This window comes from Myotis lucifugus, unplaced genomic scaffold (genome assembly GCF_000147115.1).
Source record: "Myotis lucifugus unplaced genomic scaffold, Myoluc2.0 scaffold_27, whole genome shotgun sequence".
Lineage (NCBI taxonomy): Eukaryota > Metazoa > Chordata > Mammalia > Chiroptera > Vespertilionidae > Myotis > Myotis lucifugus.
The window spans coordinates 6163934-6183790 of record NW_005871075.1 but is presented as its reverse complement, the minus strand read 5'-3'; the positions used below and the strand labels follow the sequence as shown (position 1 = coordinate 6183790).

Below are 19857 nucleotides of genomic sequence, written 5' to 3'. Positions count from 1 at the left end.
AAGCTACTGAGTATTTGTACTGATTGTATTATTTTTAAGTAGATTACCACCAAAGGCCAAAGGTTTTATACATAGGAGGAACAACAATTAGCAAAAGCAATAATAGTGCCTTGGTGTGCACTTCTGTTTTCAAGGTTAATTATTTGTTTAATTAAAACCTTCAGAATCAACCAGAGATGCTATTGCTAGATGAGCATGACTGTCTTTGTCAGTGTAAGAATCTCGTGACCACTTTTTTAAATTTGTCAATAAGATTTGGCCTTTTTTTCGCTTGGAAGACCATATCATGTTTGTATTAGTTTCCCTTGCAATTACTGATTATAGCTGCATTTTACAAATGAGGGGATTGAGTGGTATATAAAGGTCCTATATCTAGAAAGTGGTAGAGCCAGGATTTGTGCTCATGCAATTCTGTATTCTTGAAAAATAGCTCTCAAGATATTATGAGAGATTAGATTGGAATTCGAGGCAGGGAGATTGCTCTGGAAGCTACTGAAATTGCCAGAAATGTGAGGGTGACGGGGGACCAGAGAAACACACGGGACAGGGGCTGTTGTCAAATCGAACCAAGAGTGAGTGATGACTCAGTGGGGAGGAAGAGGGAGGTGTTGGTGTTGATTTCTAAGGCCTAGTTGTTTTTTTCTAGATTTCCCTACAATAGGAAATGCAAAGGAAGCATGGAATTGGATGAAAATCATGATTTGTGTTTGGGGTTGAGTTGAGCAAACCAGGCCATCGCTGGCCTTCTGTTGTGGAGCGCAAATAAAAAAGCAGGGTCTCCTATTGCGTTTATTGATGACTTGGACATACTCTTTAGGTTTCCTGAAGTGATTGTTTTCAGCTTTGGTCTCACAGCAGCTACCATATATTGAGGGTTTCTGTTGTTGTTACTGTTGTTGTTTTTTGCTACTTTGACAGAGAAGTAAAAACATGCTTATAATTTATGTCATGTGCCATGGTCTCTATAATGTAGGCTTGGCCAGAGACCCAAGTCACAACGAGCCTTTCCTGCTTCTATATTTGAACTACATTGTGGTGTTCACTGTGCACTGCCCATCATCGGAAATTCGATCTCAGGGCACCCCTGTCTGACTCACCTTGCTAACCACTGCTCACTAGGATGTAAGATGTTCCTAAGACTCCCCTGCGCCCCACCACATACTTATCCCAGTGAAAGCCAAATGGGGTTCTGGTGCTGTTGGCTGTGACTGCAGAGCTGACCACCTTTCACTCCGATGTTCTCTGCAGAATCTGCCTCTTTGGGAGCCAGGACCTGTGAGGATGACCTGTCGGAGCAGCAGCTGAGGGTGACCTCAGGTAATTGGTCTGTTCCTTCTCAAAATCGTGTCTGTCTGTCCTACAGTTGTTACTCTCATCATTTATGTAATGCACGGATCTCTGGAACTGCTCCAATTAGATTTGATCAGATCCCTTATAGAAACAAGTTAATAGCAAAAGCAAATATATCTGTATATTTGGATGCCTATGTAAAGTGACTTTTTTTAAAGAATGAGTAACATCTGCTGGATAATTTCTCACATCTGCATTTGTACACTGTGAAGTTTCACCGAAGTGGTCAATTTTATACAAAGGATAAGCCAGAAAGCCAGATATTATTTTTACACAATTAAAAAAACCTGGTTGGTGGAGTTATTTTTGGCAGTCAATGGTTTGATTGGATTTTGTGTAGCCATGTCAACACATTTACTATTCCCTGTGCTTTGTGTGTATATGTGTATGTTAAAAAATGGCAGCCAGGCCTTGTTAGCTGCATTATATTCAGATAATTTAAGAGGAAACTCACCCATGTTGCTACAACACACCTCATTTATTTCTGCTATATAAACATGATCCCAGTTCCCAGATTTATACAATTGGAATAATAATGTGTTATATAGAACAAAAAATGATTATAAAAAGTCCTTCGCATTCATAATGGGGTATTGAAATACTTTACAAAAAAACCCCAAAAACAGTTTTGCAAGTGAAAACATTCCTGCAATATAAAGTCAGGATTTCCGTCAAAAATTATTCAGAGTTTACCTTCACCTATGCATCTCTCATAAAAACTTTTTTATTACATATGTTATTTTCTAGAAAATTAGAGAGCATACTTAAGATAAAATAGTACAAGCCCAATTTGCCTTCCTCACCTCAAATCAATGAAAAGATTTCATTAATGACCTGATTGGAAATAATAGGGCAAAATCAAGGCTCTGACCAAAATTGTCAAAATAAAAGGATACCACTCCCTGTTGACATATTTATTTATTGTCTTTGTTTACAAAATCTCCATCTTTACTCAGTCTCTCTGAGAAACTTTATATTTAGATGTTCCCATGCCTTCTGCATATTTCCATGGAGATGTTCTATAGGGAAGTCAAATATAACAAATTCCAAATTGAACTTCTCTTTTCTGCAAAACCATTTCTTCTCCTCTTTTTCTTCATTTCAACTGATGACATCATGCCATAGACCCAGTTACCCTGAGTAAGAAAACTAGGAGTCATCGACTTCGCTCAAAGTATTAGTGCCAGTGACTGCTGGGCGTAAGTCTTGAATAAGATTTTTGGACAACATGTCTATACAAATAAATAAGTTATTTGCAGATTGTAGTAAATGAGATCAAGGAAGAAAGAGACGTACAGTGCTCAAGCAAGGTTGTCAGGTGTGGTCCCCAGGAGGAGGGTGTGATACATCTGCTGAGCAGACACCTTCATGGCCACTGGATTTCACAGCTTGGCAGTTGTCGGTGGCTTTGAGAGGAACAATTGGTGTGAAGTCAGACTGGAGGGTTGGATAATGAATTCACTTTTAGTAGAAAGAGAAAATGTAAGGACACCCAAACCAGACCGACACCAATCCAAACAAACAAATACTCCTTTTCGAGTTTTATTGAAGGGGAATAGAAGAATGGCATAGCGTCTGGATGCCTCCTCTTCTTCTTCAATTTTGCATCCTAAATTCAATTTAGTGTTTCAACAAATCTGTATTGCCTGCCTACTCTATTCCAGGCACTGTTCCAGGTGCTCTGGCACAAGGAGCAATAAGATAATCACTATTTTCAGTAAATGTGTAGCTATTAGGGAAAATAGGCACAGTACAGGGATCATTTCCAAATACTGTGGTAAGTAGTTTGACATCCATGTAGAGAAAAAAGAAGAAAATCTTATTCAGAAACATTAATCCCAATTCCAGATTTAGGTAAGACTTTTTGGATAAAGAAATAATTAATAGTAATAACACAGCCAGCATTTTGAAACACTTAGTTTGTTACGCTATGTGCTGACTGATTTTTATATATTATAACAAACCAGTGAGGTAGGCATTGTTACTTCCATTTTTTACAGATGATGAAACTGGTATTTCCCAAGCTGGGCTTAAAGGAAAAACATATACAGTGTAGAGAAGTTGTCCTAGATAAGACAGGGAAATATAATGCTATGTACTGGAAGGCAACATTAATAACAGTCACGTGTTTCTAGAATAGTGGTTCATGAAATGTGATCCTTGGATTAGAAGCATCATCTTCACCTGGGAGCGTAGAGATATAAATTCCCAGGCCTCCCTCTAAACCTCCTGAATTATAAATTCCAGGGGTGGAGCACACAGTCTGATTTCTAACAAGTCTAACAGGTGACTCTGATGATGCAATTTAAAAAATGTTTTTATTGATTTTAGAGAAAGAGAAAGGGAGAGGGAGAGAAAGAGAGAAATATTGATGTGATATGAGATAGAAACATCAATTGGTTGCCTCCTGCACACACCTAGACCGTGCACTGCCCTGACCAGAAATTGAACCTGTGACCTGGTGCACAGGACAATGCTCAGCCAACTGAGCCACACCCACAAGGGTTGTTTGTTTGTTGTTTTAAGCATTAAGTGCTAGGTAGGAAGTGAAAAAAAAATGAGACTGGAGTGGTGGACAAGGACCAGGTATCTCGGAGGTATTCTTTCCGTGCACAGAAGATTGAACTTTTGCTTGTAGTGAGTCACTAGAAGATTTCAGTAGGTTGAAGTAGCTCATACAGAGGGTGGATTTGGAGGTTGGTGGTGGGACTGGACAGGGAGAGAGTGCAGGCGTCCAGGGAAGAATTCTTACAAGCCAGGTGCTTTGAAGAGATGCTCAGTATATAAAACTAAAGATATTTAAGTTACTCACTGTCCTCTGCTTCCTCTTTATATGATTACTTCATGGGCTAAAAAGTGTGCAACGCTTTCCTTAGAGCAGCGGTCTCCAACCTTTCGGACCTCAGGGACCTCCGGTTGGCGACCGCTGCCTTCGAGGACTCAGAGAGAAGGTTCCCAAGCGCACTGTGGGAGAAAGCCCGGGAACCAAGGGCAGTTGGCTGGCTCCTAGATCAGCAGTGTATCACTGGTGTAGATGTGCTTTAAAATGTGTATTATGATTTTATAGAATAAATTGAGATTTTCTAATCATTTTCATTATTCAAATGAAAATACTCTGAGCTAGTCATTCAAAACATTTCTTTTAAAAATAGTTTATGTGTATATACAAAATAACTTTTATAAGATCATCATTTTATCTATGATAAAAATGCTACGGGAAATTAATTGTACTGAACTTCTATAAGACTACAGTATTATTTCAGAACATTTAAAAATAAAAATGTATACTATTTGTCTGAAAACTGGGAAGTCCTAATGGACTCCTGTGTTCATTTTAAGCTTAACTACATTCCTATCTTAATGTTTAATATATGAATAAATAGTGTGTTTTTTATATTACATAAAGCAAAAGAATCAAGATATATATGCTGTGAAAGCAACAGTATTATGAAATGTTACAATACCTTTATTAGGATTACATGTACTATATTAGTGAAGAAGCTTATTGGTGAAAATGACAACTGCATTAGCATCTTTGGGAATTTTCTGTAAGTTAGTATCTTCATTTTGGAATTTTACGTAATTGAATTTATGTCATTTCCCTTAGTTCTAACGCATCCCTTGAGCACATTTAACGTCACGTATATATTTTTGTTTGTTGGTTCATTTCCTACAACGCATCTTACACTCGATGGCATTTTACATGGAGGAAGCTGCTACTTGAGAAGCAGAACTCAGCCACTCCTCCCGCAACCCCAACGCCAACGTACCGCTTTCCTAGGGAGAGAGTGGTTTCTCCACATTAATCCTCCCAACTCTAAAGTCTATTTATAAAGCGAATGTCAACTTAATTTCAAAAACTCTAAGAACCAAAGTGAGCCTTTTTTTTTTTTAGACTCGTATGAAACTTTATGGTGGTGGATATAAGTTACCCTTTGATTCTTTTTTGCATGATTACAAATTTGCAAACTTCTACGGCTCCAAAGTGCCCACCTGTAATAAACAGCTCTCGCCTTCGAAACCACAAAACAGGTCTGAATTGCTGGAGCATTAGAGCTAATTGCCCGCCGACTTCAAAGGCAGAGCCAGAAAAGAGAGGGGGGCAATGTCCAGCGGCAGAGGCTGTGCGGGCAGAGCCAGCTCCGGAGGGTCTGAGCTGTGGCTTGGACGAGCCGGGCCAAGTTATGGCCTCAGAACTGCTGTTTGCGATTAAGTTGATGGCGGTCGCTCCGTGCTGCTGACACAGGCTTTGTTCACATTCAGATTTCTCAAACTGTGGCCAGGGTCAGGCGGAGGTCAGGCACCACGGTGATGTATAGGGGAACATGTCTGGGAATTTCTCTTGCCCTTAAAACACATACTAGAAAATGAAGAATCGGACCCTGCGAAAAGCGTGCGATGAGACCCAGATTACACTGTAGTTTTTCTTGGAGTACCTTCATAATTTTCGTCCTCTCCTCCTGACACCCCATGTTTTATTAATGGGAGTTGCGATAGCCCTTACAATTTTATGTCCCCTCAAGATAAGGACACCGGGACCACGGTGACACTTCATTTTCCAGCCCTGGGGGAAAGGTTCAGTAAATCTACTCAAAGAAGTCTCGCCTCCCTTCCCCAGGACGAGCCCGAGAGTAATTGCCGTGGGCTGTCACAGGTCGAGGCCTGCCACCGGGTGTCACGTCACGTGTGTGGACTTGGCAGGGACACGGCCCAATCTGGTCATGATCTCCGCCACCCCCCCTCCCTCACCAAGCCAGCCACTGTCCCCTCTCAGCCTGGCCTCATGCAGGGGGCAGGAGCCTGGGTTTGATCAGTGATGATCATGGCTGGTGAAAGCAGGCTGGAGCCCTAACAAGCGTCGTTCTCTCTTCCTAAAGTACAATCTCCACGTGATTTGCCTGAAAGGGACACTCCCCCCAAACCCTCAGACGCCTGACTCCTCCACCAGGAACTCCCCGCTGCTGCTGTTCAGCAGCACAGTGCAGACCTAGGGTAAATGGACTGTGGGGGCCGTTGAGGACGCACAGTGGAAGCAAACCCTTACTGCAGATGTATCGCCTGGCCTTGCTTTCCCTTAGCTGTGGAGCTGCCCCATCTGAGCCCAGCACCGTCCCCTGTGCGGTGTCCTGCTCTCATGGTAGAGAGCGGGGTGGGCAAGGGAGACACTCAATAGCATTCTGTGTGTGCTCAGCTGCTACACATGACGGTGGATATTTCATTCTGCTGTCAGAATGTTATTAATAAAACATGGGGTGTGGAGAGGGCCGCGATTCCCCCTTCAATCACTACAGCATTTGCAATGAAAATTTTATGCAGTGTGTAATTTTCGGTTAATGCTTGACACTTAAAATGTCCGTAGCAGCGTTTTGTATGGTTATTGAAGGGTTAATTGTATCATGTTCTCCGCATAAAAGCTCTGCTTATCAAAAGCAAATAGACACGTGTATGCATATGTGGCGGTGACCTTTTGCCTTTCCAGGGTTAATTTATTTGGTCATTAAAGATTTTATGAAATTGAGCAGCCTGGTGCTTCAAATCTCATTTTACCTTCTCCTCCTCATGTATGTAATTCCTACCTGGACGGGGGAATATGATTTTTATTTTTTATTATTTTGTGCTGCCGTGAAAACAGCATGCCCTGCTGCTGGGAGGTGCAAGTCTGGCTATCTGGCATGACTCGGATTGCTAAAAATTCATTAAAATGTGACATCAGCACAGTGAGAGACAAATGATCACAGGCTAGAGGAGAACAGTGGGCCGTTCACGGATTAGTGCTGCCCAGATCCAGCACGGAGGCTAACTGCATAAACAGATTAACCCACCGGCAGCGGCACACCTCAGATTTACGGAATAATTAAATAGGGTTGAGTTACTATGAGGATTTCCATGTAATCTAGCTGGTGTGAACCCGTGAATGAGGTGTGGGGTGATGTGGTTGTCATGGAAGAAATAGACCTTCTTATGTCCTGCGTCCTGTATAGCTCCCCCTATAGAGAAAAACAAATCCCAGTGCAACTGAACTTTTGAGATCCTACTCAGATGAATTCCAAAGAATTCCTCTGGGGTCCGGGGACTGAAGGCAGGAGGAACACCTGTCTTATGGTTAACCCATCACTGTCCCATCCTTTCATGGAGGATTTTTTTCTAGGGATTTGGTTTGTTCTGCCATCTACCCAAGTCCATGGAACAGGGGGTCCATGTGGCGTAGAAGCTTCTATTATGACAGAACTGCCTCCCACCCATGTTTCCAGCTTTCCTGGCTTCACCTGTGCTTAAAGTGATTTCTTCTCTTTGAGTACCGGCCCATGTGCTCAGTGGATATAAAAGAAGTTGCTTGAGATAAACATTTGCATTGGTACCATCATCCGGTTCTGAGGTTTTGAATAAATGTATGTCCTCTTTGGAGAATGGGTGTCTGCAGATGGTTCATAGGTGACCAAGTTTGTAAATGGTCACGTAATTATTTGAGTGTGCATATGGGGGGGGGGAGTGTCCAATCCTACTGACCAGTTTGCCTTTCTGAACAGAAGAGCCAAGTGAGGAGGCAGAAGGACCTCTTAAGCCGACACCAGTGGCCGAGGAGGATGAGAAAGACACAAATGAGAGAGACCCTGGTGAAGGCAAAAACTCCTCCAGCAAAGACCCCGGTAAGATGCTAGACCCTTCCCTTTTCTTCCCCCACCCCCACACCCCCAAATCAGCCCTGCCTTCACCCCATCCCCACACTTATTAAAAGCTTTTATTCATTTGAAACTGTCTAACATTTCCACTGCTATCCATCGCATGCGCATTTTGCATGTGACTTCTATCAGTAGCCTCCCATTGACCTATTTTTAATCATAACCATCTGACAGAATAGATGTGGGTAAGTTGAAGAATATTACAGGACGACCAGCGAGATTATTTTTTAATCAAATCAGTTTGTGTGCTTGTAATTTTTTAAGCGCCTTTCATTAATCTTAGCTATACTTGTGATTCCTCTGATGGCATATTAATTTTTCATAAGCGCAGGATTAGATATCACTTGGATTTTTTCATTCAATCACAGACACCCCCCCACACACACACACACCAACCACGTAACCCTAAAAATAAATGTTATTTTTTCTCTTTTTTTTTTCTTTTACAATGTACACTCAGGAATTTGCCCTTTTTAAGGGCATCTATTTGAAGCATTTCAAACGAAATCCAGTGAAAAAAGTTTACAGATGATTCAGCCTAAGAAAGAGGAAATATCATTGAAAAGGGATTAGATGCTGGGTAATTTTGATCTTCTAGAATAGACAAATCCCAGTAATGAAAGCTACTGTCTCGGAAAACAAACCTTCATGTCATGACATTTACTTGTGCACAAACAAACCCTAGGCCAGCATCTGGTGCGGATACCTAAGGCTTTTCCTGTGTTTGATTTGGCAAATATATGACTTCATCCATACTTTGTATGTATGAGATGGAAATCTACGGTCGCGATGAATAAATATTACATTGGCTACTTTTGCTGCACGCTGTACCTAGTTTTATGATGTTGGGCTCATTGAAGCAGGAGAACTGCTGCAGCGGGTTCAAGCCTATTAGCTTCAGGTAGTCATCTATCTTCTCCTTGAGTTCTAGTGACAGTCTCCCATAAAGAAGCTCGTTTTCACTATGAAGACATTGGGTTGTGCAAAAAGATATATATACCATTTTCATGTGCAAGTCCATTTAAGCCTGAATTATCCCACATTTGTAATTCAGTCATCTGCGTATCTTGGTTTTGCATTCCCTTCAAAAATTACTCCAAGGGCCTCCCTGCTCCCACCCCACGCAGTTCGATGCTAAATTGCTCTCAGGAGTCCAGTGGGAAAGCGCCACTTCCATTTGCGCCGAGGATCTAGTGGTGAACATATGATTCCAATTTGCCTTAAACAAAGAAGATGTGAGGTTGGTATTGAGCCGAAAGCAATGTGAAAAAGATGCCATAGCTGTGTGTTAGGAACTCGGCTCTTGGGGTTACTGACCAGGAGTTTGAAGTATCTGGCAATTGGTTAAGGTCAAGGGTAGTGCTGTCTAAACCTTATTTGAAGAGTTGGAAATAGCAAGGTAGTCAGTTGATTCACTCTGGAGGATGGACCTCATCAGGGCCCGCTGCTTGCCTGCTTGCTTCTGGAAGGGCAGGGTCCTGCCTGTGTTCAGTGGTGCCCCTCTCACAGTCATACTGACAGATTGTAGAGGAGCGCCCCCCGCCCCCCGAGCCTTCAGAAGAACGTGTGACATTCGTGTTACACTGAATGCTCTCATACTCAGGTGCGTGACATTATGCTTGGTTTTAAATATCTAACACCCTATAAAGCAGGGGTCCTCAAACTACGGCCCGCGGGCCACATGCGGCCCGCCGGGTGTTTTTGCCGCCGCCGCTGCCTGTTGCTTAGCAGCTGACTAGTTTTGTGTGTCTGGCCCTCCAACGGTCTGAGGGACAGTGAACTGGCGCCCTGTTTAAAAAGTTTGAGGACCCCTGCTATAAAGGATGGATTCTGGAATCTCTTGAAAATGGCTCCAATCTTACATTGAGGGAGGAGTGTTACCTGGAACACCACCTCAGACACAGGCACTCCATCCCCACCAGTAAAGTTCATTTCTCTGCATAAATGATGGGCTCATCACTTCCTAATGGCCTGGTGAGTGAGTGTCCCTTCTCAGGTGCCTACTGGTACCATTGAACAGGACTGGAGCACAGGAGAGGACACAGAGCATTGCATAATGGGAGTTGTTTAAAACCCATTTTATCCCTGCAGAAATGCCTCCCCAGGTATATCTAAGTGGATAAAATGAACTTTAAAACCAACTAAAAGAAATTACTGAGATGCAAACATTTAGCCTTGAAACCTCCCAGACTTCAAGACAATTCTTGCTATTGACAACTGGCATGAACTTTTAACCAAGTTTTCTGCCTTCTAAATGGAATCTGATTAGGTGAAAAACTATTACATGGATTTTTTTCCTTGTAAATACTGCTAAAGATTGAATAACCACTTATGTATATATTGTTTTTCTTCTTATGTCAGTTATAAATGTCAAAAAATACGAGCAAAATTAATCACTATCTTAGTGTGTTAGATGGGAAAACAGCGTGTCTCCACTTGAGCACTGAATTTTTGAGACAGGAAGGAATTAACACGTGTTAGAAAGACCCTGTTTGTGTAAGCTGTTGTGCAGAGTTGCGGACATTAATCTCCAGGACTGGAGCTTTCAAAATGAGACTTGGCAATATGCAAGTTGTATTTGTTGAATATTCATTCATAATAGAAAAGCCTCCTAATGCCTCATTTATATTGTCATTTAAATCTAGTGCCACTTTAGATTAATTATAATCCAAATTACAGCTCTGTGCAGTACAAGAATTAATATAGAGTTTATCCAGATTAATACATTTGCATTGAAAATGTAATATGTCTCTGCCATGGCTAAGGGGACCACTTTTTAATAAGGGAGTAAACACGAGGAAAGATGGAAATTAACCTTCATTATTGCAATTAAAATTATCCTTTCATTCCAGTCTCATTAGAAAGAATACTTTACTGGTAATTATCATTTGGAATTATTTGGCATTGAATAACCTCTTCTGTTAGATTCAAGTTTTATAGTATTCAAATATTATCAAATACATTGATTCATAAAATATTTAAAAATAACTGTTTTGTTTTATTGTTTTTTCAAGATTTGCTTTGAGTACATATGTGTTATTGGATTTTCCTCATTTATTATGAGTATAAACCATTTTACAATCTTCTGTATTTTAAGGGTTGAAAATTATTAAGTAGGCAGCATCTGAATGGAAATGAATTATGTCATTTTTATATTGTTATCTCATGCAAGTTACATAACCACATAACTGACAGGTAATTGGCTCATCTATATGGCAGTGCTTACTTGTAATTAGACTGCATTTCTTAGTTTAAATATGTTAAAAGAGCATTGTTTTTAGAGGATATTATGATGTCCTTAACGAACACAAAATGAATTATGATCTCACCTAAAATTTTTCTCTAGGGTATCAAACTGGATTTATTTCAAATAAAGTTGTAGGCATAAACTATGAGTAATCACAGAACTTAATCAAAACTCTCCTAAAATTGGCCCTTATTTAATATATTTCTAGAATAAAACAATTCAGAGAGAGACCTTGAAGTTGAGTCCTTGCAGTTTACCAAGAAGGCCATAGTCCCTGAGATTACACCCCTTTGAAAAGTAGAAAAAGCTCACAATCATGAAATGTGATTTCCATCACTTTGCAAATAACCCTGATGGCCTGCCTGTCCTTGTGGTCTGTTTCTGTCCTGTGTTATTCCAGCTCAGCATTCTTGCTTCTTCCTCTCAATGGCATGCATTTCTGGGGTGCCTAGACACAGCTGGGGGTGGTGGAATCTAATTTGTATTTATACTTCTTTTTAATGTAAAATAAAATGGTCTTTACACAGCTTCTAGCTTTCCTAAGATCATGGTTTAATTAAGTTAATTACACACAAAAAAATATTGAAGTTGACCTATATACGGGGTGGAATACTATAGCCAATAGCCATTGCAATGGTTATAAAATGACCCTAAAGCTTTTATTTTCTTGATGCAGCACGAATGTCACTAAATTCAAAAGCAACTACATCATTAATGAATATTAATAAGCATAAAAATAACATGGATTTATTATACCAAATATGTACCTCAATTTATAGCAGTGATGGCGAACCTTTTGAGCTCAGCGTGTCAGCATTTTGAAAAACCCTAACTTAACTCTGGTGCCGTGTCACATATAGAAATTTTTTGATATTTGCAACCATCGTAAAACAGACTTATATTTTTGATATTTATTTTATATATTTAAATGCCATTTAACACAGAAAAATCAACCAAAAAAATGAGTTCGCGTGTCACCTCTGACACGCGTGTCATAGGTTCACCATCACTGATTTATAGTATAGTTGTAGTAAAATGTCTCATAGCTTAAAATCAGTGTTTTTTTATCTTGTACAGTACCAATATTAGAATATTTATGCTTATGATAATAAGGCCATAACTGCTCATTTAATAGATTTAAAAGTTTCTGGAAGGTTTTTTTCTATTGCTGATACCCCATAGGGTCTGCAAGCAACAAGAGTCATGGAAATTCTCTTTTAATTTGTGTGTGACAGTCTTTGATAGCATAGGGAAATGGACAAGCTTATAATTTGGTTATGTCTCATTCTACCATGTGCACAAAGGAATGATAAGGGAATATGAGAGTATTAGATTCTTAAAGGAGCATATTCTTACTCATTAATGGGGGACTTAAAAAAATCTTCTTGTCTCAAAGAAGAAAGTGAGGGATAAACATTCCTGATGTGAATGACAATCACTTTATACAACTTGAACTGACATTTTAAGCCCTAAATTTTATTTGCAAACATTATATATATTATTTTCTTGAATATTTTAGCACTTTAAATACAACACCACAAAGTACATTCTGCTTTGAGAAAGAAAAACCTATTTTTTGATGCCATAATTAATTATGAAATAAACATTCCTGTTTCTGACATATCTTTGGATATCAAATACTTGGATTGTGTTTTATCGATATGATGAAGGTCTTCAGTCTATATTCAAATTTAAGTTCATTCAAATACAAATGTGATCAGTTATTTTTTTCAAATATCTAGAAGGAACCTAAATTTCTCCAAGGCATCTGTAGATATAGGGCACATGTAACAATTCAAATAAAATCTAATGTTTGTAAATCTAGAAATCAGTATAATTATTTGAAAACATCACCAAATCTATACCTACCATGATTGTCATTCTGTCATTGAAAGTCTACTTTCATTTTGGTGTCCTTGGAGTCCAAAATTTAAAATGCTTGCTTTTAAATTTCTTTCAGAATTCAAAATTTCTGAAAATGTTTATATGGTTTAAACATGCATCAGCTCTATCCAGGATTGAAAAAAGAATGTAGTTTTTGGTTCATCTTTACTTTGTTTCCAACATCCTTGACCTTATTTTTAAATTAAAACTGGGCTATTTCGCAATAAGGTGCAATTTGTTCATTTATATGAACCGTATGTGGATTGAAAAAAAAATCAAGATAAATCTTCATGCACAGCATACAATCAGATTACGCCCAGACTCTATATTCACGCGGGGGCTGATAGCAATCAATGGTTTAGCTTCATTGCATTTCAACATGTATTTGCACCCAGTTGTCCAGTGATAGTATCCTCACCCTGGAAATAATTTAGTTGCAAATTGACTGGAAGATGGTGAAAATTGAAAGTTAAAATTAGAAATACTCATAATAAACAGCAGAAAAAAGGTCAGATGACGCCGTGCTATGATGAGATTGGAATGGCTGGTAAATGAGGTTTTGTGTTTGTCGTGAGATGTATGTGACATGCCTACCCAATGTCGCTGTAATATCCAGCCTCACAGAGGAGATTATCGGGAAAATTGATGCTGGAAAGAATTTTCTGTTAGATTGGGAAATTAGAATCACACTCTTTTTCTTTGATGTGTGTGAGGCTCCTATACGTGACATTGCTTATCTAGGCAAAATTTTAAACCCCCTTAACACTGAATATTTGGATGAACCTCATAAAACAGCCATCTTCTTGAGATGTGAACTATAAATGTTATATGTACGGTCTAACATGTAAAGCAAAGAGTAAATTGCAAAAACAGCAGGAGACATGTATAGTTAATGTTTAAGTCCTATACTCACCACATAAAATTGCTGTCTTTGTTTCTGAATTATAAGTAGTTAGCTCTTCTCAGAATTTTGAAATGTTTCCTGTGATCAAGAATTTTAGAAAAGAGATAGGCAATTAAACATCAGTAAAAAGAGTTATTTTCTAAGTTAGCATTTGTGAATGGGAGATTTGCTTTAATGTGATAAAGGCAGCCTGAGACACCAGTGAGCACGTGTTATTGATGAGTCTCTCAAGGTCATCGAGGGTTATCTAAACATGAGACAGGAGTACATTTTAAAATATATTTATAAAGTCCACTTAGTCGGTGGACACAAAGAAGTGTGCATCTTGCCTTTTGAGATTAGCATCATTTATAAGTGCTTGTCCAGTTCCTTTTGTGGTTCTGTGGGTTTAGAGTCAGCGCTAGATGAAAAACATAGAATCTTTCAGGTTTGACGTTGTTAGTCTTTTGAAGTTGACACGTTCTGTTTTTCTGGGGGGTGGAATCAGGAATAATCACACCAGAGAAGGAGCTAAAAGTCAGTGTGGCGGGTGTGACCCCGCCACTCCTGCTGGCAAAGGAAGAAGATGTCACAACAAAACGATCGAAAGCTACAGAGGACAATAAATTCTGTCACGAACAGGTAAATACATTTTTTCCTCCCTTTGCTATATAAACCTATTTTTAATTTTAATTTATTTATTATTGCTCCTGGTAGTGTTAGAGCCCCCAACGATTCCATGCTATTGAAACTTAGCATGGTAACAAATGCGATTGGTGACAAATGAGCCCTCGGTATTCCTGCTGATGCCCTGAAGCCCTCAGACTAACGATAGCATATGCCATGTCTGTTCACTGTCTTCCAGTTCTATCAGTGTCCTTATTGTAACTACAATAGTAGGGACCAAAGTCGCATCCAGATGCACGTCCTGTCACAGCACTCGGTGCAGCCGGTCGTCTGCTGTCCCCTCTGCCAGGACGTCCTCAGCAACAAGATGCACCTGCAGCTGCACTTGACGCACCTGCACAGCGTCTCCCCGGACTGCGTGGAGAAGCTGCTCATGACAGTAAGGACCCCACATGTTGACGTGCGTGTGACGTAATCTCTGGAAAGGTAGCAACACCAAACCTGCACTTATCGGTCCATAGGAATGTATTTCTTCTTCGCGACACAAAGTTGTTTCCCTGACTGTGTTGTAGAAATCACAGTCCAAGGCCCCTCTGTTGTCTCTTTGGTAGGAAAATAAATACGATACGGGCATAGATTATTCAGTAACACATATTTTACAGTCTCGTGTTTATATCTATAATGTTATAAAGATGAGTCACATGGACACATTGAGTTTCAAACTTTGAGTATCAGGATAAAGACATAGACCTACAAAAACAGTTTTAAAAAGGGCAAGAAAGAATACAGCATTGTAATGGTGTTGATCTGAAATTAGAAGGGAGAGCAGTGGCCTGTAAGGGCCACCAAGTGTCCCTGCTTTGGCTGGAAAAATCTAAGTGGGATGCGACTGCCCAGTGGCAGCAGTGGTGGCATTTTTGAATGTTGGGGGACCTTTGACATGAGCCTTTTGGTCTTCACAGGTGCCTGTGCCCGATGTGATGATGCCAAACAGTTTGCTGCTGCCCGCAGCTGCCTCCGAGAAATCAGAGCGGGACACACCTGCGGCCGGCACAGCCGAGGGGTCGGGGAAGTACTCAGGTATGCCCGCCTGTGACTGTGGTCTGCAGAAAACACGCTTCAAGGCTTGTGTTTGTGGTGATGTGCCAAGGGTTTTACTATCGAAGAGTTAGAACAAAGGCACAGAGGAAAAATATATCCGAAGAGCCATAGTTTTCCATGCATGTTTAGTGTCTGGCTGTCTGTCACTGCCGAGTGTCAATGACCGAGAATATTCTTTGCTCTAATTCCTGGACACTGAGGCCTGGCCCTTGGTGTCACACTGATTGTATGCAGCATACTGTAATTACCTTTGAGTTCTTTTCTTCTGTATCCTGAAATTCCTCAAGGTCAGGTGATTTGATATTCACCTTTGTATCCACAGTGCCTCTCATAATGCTTGCAACGTAGTAGTTGCTCAATAAATATTTCTCTAAGGCAGTGATTCCCAAAGGGGGCGCTACCGCCCCCTGGTGGGCACTGCAGCGATCCAGGGGGGCAGTGATGGCCACAGGTGCATTTGTTTTAACTTTTTTTGTATTACCTTTCTATTCTGAGTTCAATAAATAGTTTCATAATTTCAAACTTCAATGTTTCTAATTTACACCTTTCTTTACTATATTTTACGAAAAAGGTAGAAACATTAATACATATATCTTTCTGTTTAATTGCTATTAAAATTTTAAAAAAATTAATTTCCAGGGGGCGCTGAGTAATTATTTTTTCTGGAAAGGGGACGGTAGGCCAAATAAGTTTGGGAACCACTGCTCTAAGGAATCAATTAAACAGAAACCTGTAGAGGTTCCTACTTACAATATTTATCAGCCTGTATCCCTTCTCCCTGTAAGCGATCTGTTTGTGCTTTCTCCCGCACAGGCGAGAGTCCAATGGATGACAAAAGTATGGCAGGTCTTGACGATGCAAAGGCCAGCGTGGAAATAAAGAGCGAGGAGCAGAAACCAGCTAAAGAAGCCATGGATGTGTCCGAATGGAACAAAAGTGGCAGCAAGGATGTGAAAATCCCCGACACCCTACCAGATCCACTCAGTGAGCAGCAGAAGCCGCAGCCGCTGTCGGTTTCCGACCGCCACGTGTACAAGTACCGCTGTAACCACTGCAGCCTGGCCTTCAAGACGATGCAGAAGCTTCAGATCCATTCCCAGTACCACGCGATCCGGGCCGCCACGATGTGTAATCTCTGCCAGCGGAGCTTCCGTACATTCCAGGCTTTAAAAAAACACCTGGAAGCGGGCCACCCCGAGCTGAGCGAAGCCGAACTCCAGCAGCTGTACGCCTCCCTGCCCGTGAACGGAGAGCTCTGGGCCGAGAGCGAAGCCCTGGCCCCGGACGACCACGCCCTGGAGCAGGAAATGGAGAGGGAGTACGAGGTGGACCAGGAGGGGAAGGCGAGTCCCGTCGGGAGTGACAGTAGCTCCATTCCTGATGACATGGGCTCTGAACCAAAGCGGACCTTGCCCTTCAGAAAAGGGCCCAACTTTACGATGGAAAAGTTCCTCGACCCTTCCCGCCCGTATAAATGTACAGTGTGTAAAGAGTCCTTCACCCAGAAGAACATCCTCTTGGTCCATTATAATTCCGTTTCTCATCTGCATAAGTTGAAAAAGGTGTTGCAGGAGGCCTCCAGTCCCGTTCCTCAAGAAACCAGCAGCGGCGCCGACAACAAACCCTACAAGTGCAGCATCTGCAACGTCGCCTACAGCCAAAGCTCCACCTTGGAAATCCACATGCGGTCGGTGCTCCACCAGACCAAGGCCAGGGCCGCCAAGCTGGAGCCCGGCGGCCACGGCCTCGCAGCCAGCGTGGGCAGTCCCGGCCCAGGGATGTTAGAGTCCATGAGTTTAGCCTCCGTCAGCAGCAAAGATACCCACTTAGATGCCAAAGAATTAAATAAAAAGCAAACGCCGGAACTCCTCTCCGCTCAGCCTCCGCACCACCCGCCGCAGTCACCAGCACAGATTCAGATGCAGCTCCAGCACGAGCTGCAGCAGCAGGCGGCCTTCTTCCAGCCGCAGTTTCTCAACCCCGCCTTCCTGCCGCATTTCCCCATGACCCCCGAAGCTCTGCTGCAGTTCCAGCAGCCTCAGTTTCTCTTCCCTTTCTACATCCCGGGCACGGAGTTCAGCCTGGGGCCGGAGCTGGGCCTGCCCGGCTCTGCCGCGTTCGGGATGCCCGGCATGACGGGCATGGCCGGATCCTTGCTCGAAGACTTGAAGCAGCAGATTCAGACCCAGCATCACGTCGGCCAAACCCAGCTGCAGCTCCTGCAGCAGCAAGCACAGCAGTACCAGGCCGCGCAGCCCCCGCTGCCGTCTCAGAAGCCGCCCCCCCAGCAGCAGGTGCCGCAGCCGGCCAGCAAGCTCCCAAAACCCGACCCGGCCAGCCTGGCGGGGGCCGACGGCCCGGCCGCCAAGGAGGGGCCCTCTTACAAGGAGGCCGAAGAGAGTGCGGAAAAGCAAGACAAACCAAAGCCAGAATTTACCAGCGAAGGGGAAGGACTCAAAGAAGGCAAAGACTCCAAGAAGCCCAAGTCCCTGGAACCAGCCATCCCGCCACCGAGGATCGCCTCCGGGGCCAGGGGGAATGCGGCCAAGGCCTTGCTGGAGAACTTCGGGTTCGAGCTGGTCATCCAGTACAACGAGAACCGGCAGAAGGTGCAGAAGAAGGGCCGGGGCGGGGACGGGGACAGCTCGGACAAGCTGGAATGCGGGACGTGTGGGAAACTCTTCTCCAATGTCCTCATTTTGAAGAGCCACCAGGAGCACGTGCACGGGCAGTTTTTCCCCTACGGAGCCCTCGAAAGATTCGCTCGCCAGTACCGGGAGGCCTACGACAAGCTTTACCCGATTTCACCACCTTCGCCAGAGACGCCGCCTCCGCCGCCGCCTCCTCCCCCGCTGCCCCCGGCACCCCCTCAGCCTGCCCCCTGGGGCCAGTGAAGATGCCCAGCTCCGTGTCTGCTCCCCTGCAGGCTCCACCCCCCACGCCGCCCCCACCCCCGCCACCCCCCTCCTGCCCCCGCCGCCTCCCCCGCCGCCGCCTCCGTCGGCGCCCCCGCAGGTCCAGCTGCCCGTGTCCCTGGACCTGCCTCTCTTCCCCTCCATCATGATGCAGCCCGTGCAGCACCCGGCGCTGCCCCCGCAGCTGGCCCTGCAGCTGCCCCAGATGGACGCGCTGTCCGCCGACCTCACCCAGCTGTGCCAGCAGCAGCTCGGGCTCGACCCCAACTTCCTGCGGCACTCGCAGTTCAAGCGCCCGCGGACCAGGATCACGGACGACCAGCTCAAGATCCTGAGGGCTTACTTCGACATCAACAACTCCCCGAGCGAGGAGCAGATCCAGGAGATGGCGGAGAAGTCGGGCCTCTCGCAGAAGGTGATCAAGCACTGGTTCCGCAACACGCTCTTCAAGGAGCGGCAGAGGAACAAGGACTCGCCCTACAACTTCAGCAACCCGCCCATCACGGTGCTGGAGGACCTCCGCCTGGACCCGCAGCCCGCCTCCCTGGAGCACTACAAGGCCGACGCCGCTTTCAGCAAGAGGTCGTCCCGCACCAGGTTCACCGACTACCAGCTGCGGGTCCTGCAAGACTTTTTTGACACCAACGCTTACCCCAAAGACGACGAGATCGAGCAGCTCTCCACTGTCCTCAACCTCCCCACCCGGGTCATCGTGGTGTGGTTCCAGAACGCGCGGCAGAAGGCCCGGAAGAGCTACGAGAACCAGGCCGAGGCCAAGGACAGCGAGAAGCGCGAGCTGACGAACGAGCGCTACATCCGCACCAGCAACATGCAGTACCAGTGCAAGAAGTGCTCCGTGGTGTTCCCCCGCATCTTCGACCTGATCACGCACCAGAAGAAGCAGTGCTACAAGGACGAGGACGACGACGCGCAGGACGAGAGCCAGACCGAGGACTCCATGGACGCCACGGACCAGGTGGTGTACAAGCACTGCTCGGCCTCCGGCCAGGCGGACGCGGCCAAAAACGCCCCGGCCCCGGCGGCCAGTTCCGGCTCGGGGGCGAGCACCCCTCTGATTCCGTCCCCCAAACCTGAGCCCGAGAAGGCCTCCCCAAACCTGACTTATCCCCCAGAAAGCCAAAGCAGAGCGACCCCGCCCCCCCTGCTTCC

General features: G+C 43.8%; 1 protein-coding gene across 1 annotated transcript in view; it reads left to right on the top strand.

Annotated features, from left to right (window-relative positions):
- Positions 1-19857, top strand: part of ZFHX4 (zinc finger homeobox 4) — a 182505-nt gene that overhangs the window by 146962 nt on the left and 15686 nt on the right. The window contains 9 exon segments of the mRNA XM_023751913.1: positions 1249-1317; positions 7878-7997; positions 14553-14686; positions 14910-15110; positions 15634-15751; positions 16586-18649; positions 18652-18738; positions 18741-19814; positions 19817-19851. Coding sequence (XP_023607681.1) covers positions 1249-1317; positions 7878-7997; positions 14553-14686; positions 14910-15110; positions 15634-15751; positions 16586-18649; positions 18652-18738; positions 18741-19814; positions 19817-19851 — 3902 coding nt within the window.